The 4946-nt window shown below is 46.3% G+C and overlaps 1 protein-coding gene across 2 annotated transcripts in view; it reads left to right on the forward strand.

The window, feature by feature from the left end:
• Window positions 1-1133: 1133 nt before the first annotated feature.
• fgfr3 (fibroblast growth factor receptor 3) overlaps window positions 1134-4946 on the forward strand; it is an 84066-nt gene continuing 80253 nt past the window's right edge. The window contains exon 1 of one of the 2 annotated variants that reach the window (XM_069662142.1): window positions 1134-1296. In XM_069662142.1, the coding sequence (XP_069518243.1) occupies window positions 1149-1296 (148 nt within the window). In that variant the 5' untranslated portion in view covers window positions 1134-1148. The remainder of the gene's footprint in view (window positions 1297-4946) is intronic. The other variant, XM_069662143.1, reaches the window with a different exon arrangement.

Genomic DNA, 4946 nt, shown 5'->3' on the forward strand with positions numbered 1-4946 from the left:
CCCGTGTGTGTGTGTGTGTGTGTGTGTGTGTGGGCAAAGTTCCCCCGGTCGGTTGTTTTCTGTGTTGAGGAGCGATAATGTGCAAACAGAGCCCAGGCTTCAGTTTGTGCTGAGCAAGGAGCGGGTCACAGGTCCTCGGAGAGAAAGAAAAACAGCACTGTTAAGACTTAAGACAACACAACCTTTCTCTGGACTCTCTGTGTGTGTGTGTGTGTGTGTGTGTGTGTGTGTGTGTGTGTACAATACACCTCTGTGTGCAGGGAAAGCCCACTCTGAGATGTTTGCGTGTGTGTGTTTTTGGCGGTTGGACATCTCACAGCCAAGGCTATTCTGAAGCTGGACAGAGCCGCTTAAGTTTAAACCAACAGTTGTGTGTGTGTGTGTGTGTGTGTGTGTGTAGGGGAGGATTGTGCTTTGCTTTTCTGGGCACCTCGCTCACAGCTCTCTCCGTGCACCTCGCTGCATTCCAGCTTCACCCTGCTTAAGCAAACAGAAGGCAGAGCTCTCTGTAGCCGCTTGCCGTATAGCCGTCACGCCTCCTCCTCCTCCTCTGACAGGCCGGCGGGCACGTTGGGCAACTGATACTGTAGACTTCGGCATTCCTCATCCTGCAGGAGGATCAGCGAATCCGTGTCAATCGGGAGCTAAACCATGCAGAAGAGTTTCTCAGGCAGAAAAGGAGTCCTGTGGAAGGACTGACAGGCTGCTTAGGTCTGAAATAACGTGACTCATCTCTCTCCTCGGCTCATCCTGCTGCTGTAAACTTGATTGACTGACAAATTAACTTTGCAACAAGCTGCGGATGCAAATATCAGAGCTCCTTTCCATCCCTCTTTGAGATCAGGTGCTCTGAGAAAGTTTCTGAGAAAATCTGCGAAGAGGGATTTCCACCCTAATCCTGGAAATCTGTGAGGAATGTCAGGTCAGAATATGGTAGCATGTGTGCCGAGCCCGGGGCGCTGCTTTGTGCTGCGTTCAATGTGCAGTCTTATTGTTCATATTTAAAGTTTGTTCCTGATTGCATGTCCTTACGCTTTGATTGATTGTCCCTCACGTTTCTTTTCCAGGTCAGCGTCGGGGACTTGTTGGATACTTTCTTGCGGCGTCGGAGGCCGCCGTTCTGCCGGACAGCACGATGCGATCGGAGGATGTTGTCTGAGTCCGAGTCGGGCCTCGCTGCTCTGCGTCTCACCTCGTCGTCCAGAGGAATGACGGCTCTGTGGTGCTCACTCTGGCTCTCCTTCCTGCTGCCTCTCTGCGTCGCTCCGGCCAGGCTGCCCACCGCTCAGCCCACAGGTAGGACACGATAGCCAGCCTCGGCTTGTTTGTGATACAACTGCTGCAAAATCACCGGCAAATGTTGTCGAGGAAATCCTGTAATTAGTTCTTAGAAGCAAGAAAACTTCTGGACACAAGCTTTTGCCTTGGGCACTAAGTTACTATCATGTCTGGATGCATCTGGATCAAGTACTTTTAGAGGGAAGACTTTATTTTTTACACTTTTTCTGTTACATCAAAGCCAAAACCTGTATCGAAAATGCTCATAAATGGCTGCTACGCTACGTTTTTGTTGGTTGAAATGCTTAATATTGACTGAATCCAGCTCTAGAAATGTTTGCAGTAGGGATGCACGATATTATCCGCGTGTTATCGGTATCTGCAGATTACGATTACTACATTTTTCAGCCGATAAAACAACGCTTTAATTCTGCCCAAGTGCTCGATGATTCCCTAAAGAAGCTTGACGCAATGCTACGACATTAACCCGGCGCGAGTGTGTGCGCGCATTGCCAACGCAAAGTTATCAACAATATATGAATAAAGCCTAAAGAGTCACAGAAACTCGAGCCAATGAATTAAACAACTCGTAATTAGCTAACAGTTAGCTCACCTTCTCGTCATTTTACCGACTTGACAACATCAAACACGGCGAAAATACACTCAGGGCCAAAGCCGACGCTAACAGACTGTAACATGAACATAAGTGCAAACACACGATATAAAGAGTCCGTCTGTGATCACTGACGTCTCTGTGGTAGGTGCAGTAAACAAGTCCGGGCATGTCTCCCTCGCTGCCATGTTTCGGGGGGATGCTGCATTCAGGTGCGCTCAGAAACGTGAGTGATCAGACACGTGACCTCTTCTGTCAAGTGTGAAGAAAAGTGCAAGATGTCTGCAGCTTTTGGCCACTACAATAAGAGTAGGCATGATATCAGTTCCACTACAGGGGAGACTCGATGTTCCCTGCAATTAGGTGGAAAAAAAACGTGCCTAATAAATCGGTATCGAAATCGGCAAAAAAGGTTGGAAAACATCGGCATATTGGATATCGGCAAAAAATCCAATATCCAATTTTAGATGCGTTAAGATGAGTAAAGAAAACTTAGAGCAACACTTTCCTGGCAGGAAACAAAACGCAGCTCAGAGTCTCGTCACGTCACAAACAAACATAAAAGAAGCCTTAAAGGATGCTCATCCAAAACAAGAAAGAAGCTGCTCTTACTCAGTCACTTCTCCTCCTTTATTGTCCCTCCTTCATGTTCCACGCTAATACGACATCTGCTTAGAACCATGCTCACTTTTCTGTGTGTTCATCACTTCAAATAGGCGCCTTTCAAAAGCAGCATTTATTGTTTATACGAACGTGGCGGAGTTTTTTTTTTTTTTTTTTACGAGGAGGATTTAATTGGACTCTTCTTGCTTCGCTGAGCTTTGCACGATTTCTGCCGCTTTGTTCTGCAGGCAGAGAAATACCCAAAGATCAGTCCAAAGTAAACGTCGACTGTGTTTGCTTTAATCTCTGCATATTGCACAGGAAAAAAAAAAAACCCTAACCCAGCAGAGTAATCTTTTTTTGAGGCGTTAGCCAAGTGTTGTTTTTCCCTCCTCCCCTCCTGCCTTTCTTTTTATGTGAGAGTTATTTCAAATGAGTCTTTGACACACTTTACACGCTACAGTGCGTTAAGAAAGACGAGGAGCCGCCGCTTACTGGAGAGGGCCCAACTTACGCAAGGTTTCCAGTGTGTGAGCATATGGAGGAACATGCAGGTTTTAAAGGGTGCGTGCTTTGTACGTGAGGTCTGTCTGACGAGAGGTCAGACAAGAGATTGACCCTCGAGACCTGAGAAAGGCATTCTTGTCACAAAAATGAAGACATGACTTGACTTATGACTTATTTTTATAAGGGCATTTTTGCCTTTATTGATCGGACAGCTGCAGAGAGTCAGGATGTATCGGAAGAAGAGAGAGGGGGATGTCATGCAGCAAAGGGCCGAGGGCGGGAGTCGATCCTGCAGCGGCTGCATCTAGGACCAGCGCCCCATGTTCTAGTCTTTTTGACCCTGAAGCACCTTGAACAATACATAGAGGACCTTGTATTTTCATTTTCAGGCTTCTGCTTTGCGAGAATTTGATTTTAAACGTGCAAAAAAGGGTCAAATGTGCCATCTTTAGAAATCAGGCTTTAAAGGGGAATTCCTGGATTTATACGTCTGTGCAATATTTCATGAATATGTTGATGTAATATGCACAAACATTTTAGGAGTTGTCCCTGTAGACTGCTCTAGACGACAGCTGGGTGTCTGCAGCTGATCACTGGAGGTCCACTCGTGCTGACGTGTTTGTTTTTGCCTTTGATAGACTTTAACTGTCTGCAGCATCACAGAAAGGGTCCCTACAGAGACAGATGTTTATCTGAACGAGTATAATGTTTTCAAACTGCAGCCACCACACTCCATTGACAGAAACATTTTAACGCAGGAGTTGCTTGTCTGCTGCTGCATGATTGGGAAATCGTCTGTTATGTTGAAAGACACATAGAGAAACAGTTGGAGCCTGTCAGTAGTAAAAACAAACACCTTTAGCTGACATGCTTTGATCTGGTGCGTACACCTTGAAAGATTACGTAGCTGCCAACGTAGCCTGTCTTGGACCTGCCAGCTGAAGCATCTACTGGAGCAACTCCAAAACTTTCTGAACCTATAAGTCCGATGTGAAAAAAATGGCCCAGGTTTAAAGTTACGGAATTCCGCTTTAAAGACCCCCTCTCCTCTCCTCTCCTCTCCTCCCCTCTCGTTACCTCTCCTCTCCTCTCCTCCCCTCTCGTTACCTCTCCTCTCCTCTACTCTCCTCTGCCCTCTCTCATGTAAACCCCAAATGTTACAATAGACGTGTTGTGATTCCGTCCGCCTGATTGCCTTCCCTGCTGGGAGCCATCACATCCCATCATGCTTGGCACCATCCAGAAAGCGTGTGTGTGTGTGTGTTTTTGTTTGAACCCCCTCAGGGTGGCGGGTGTTCAGGCTGTGATCTCCTTCTACCTGCAGACACGTCCGCATCCAGCCGGGACACATCGCTCTGCAGAAGATACTGTTTCAGGTTGCTAATGTTTGTCATGTTCGGGTGTGAACATTCAGTTGATGTGAAGTGGTTGACGGTCAGGTGGTAACAGGCAACATGTGCAGCCATGTGTCCGTCAGAGACTGGTGAGGTAATGCTGCTTTATGAGAGCTGTGTGAAGGGCTGGGCTTGTTTATTTGCACCTTTTGTCAGTTTGTGACAGAAGTTCTTTAATGAGCACAGATGCAGAAAAACAGTTTGGAAATCCTGCATCAGAAAGTTTAGTTTCCTTTGTGTGCGACTAGGGAAAGCAGCCGCCAAGTAAGCTGGATTTTAAAGGAGACTTTTAAGATTATTTGACTCATTTCTGAGGTTTGCTTCATCCTGATAACATTTAATACCAGACAGAAACATCTCATGAAAATGCAAAAACTTTACAGGCTCATTTTGCCCCTTTAGTCCCGAGAGAAATCCAGCTGAAGGTTGCAGGGTTTTTACCCACCAGCAGATATTTTACCAGCTTCTCTCATGTTGAGCAAATAATCCACTGCCTCTGATAAAATGTGGACTGAAAGTTGTAATCTTGAAGATCTCAGTTTGTTCTCTTT

The sequence above is a fragment of the Semicossyphus pulcher genome, unplaced genomic scaffold (assembly GCF_022749685.1).
Source record: "Semicossyphus pulcher isolate SPU_LCO1_2020_fin unplaced genomic scaffold, fSemPul1.0.p SCAF_14, whole genome shotgun sequence".
Lineage (NCBI taxonomy): Eukaryota > Metazoa > Chordata > Actinopteri > Labriformes > Labridae > Semicossyphus > Semicossyphus pulcher.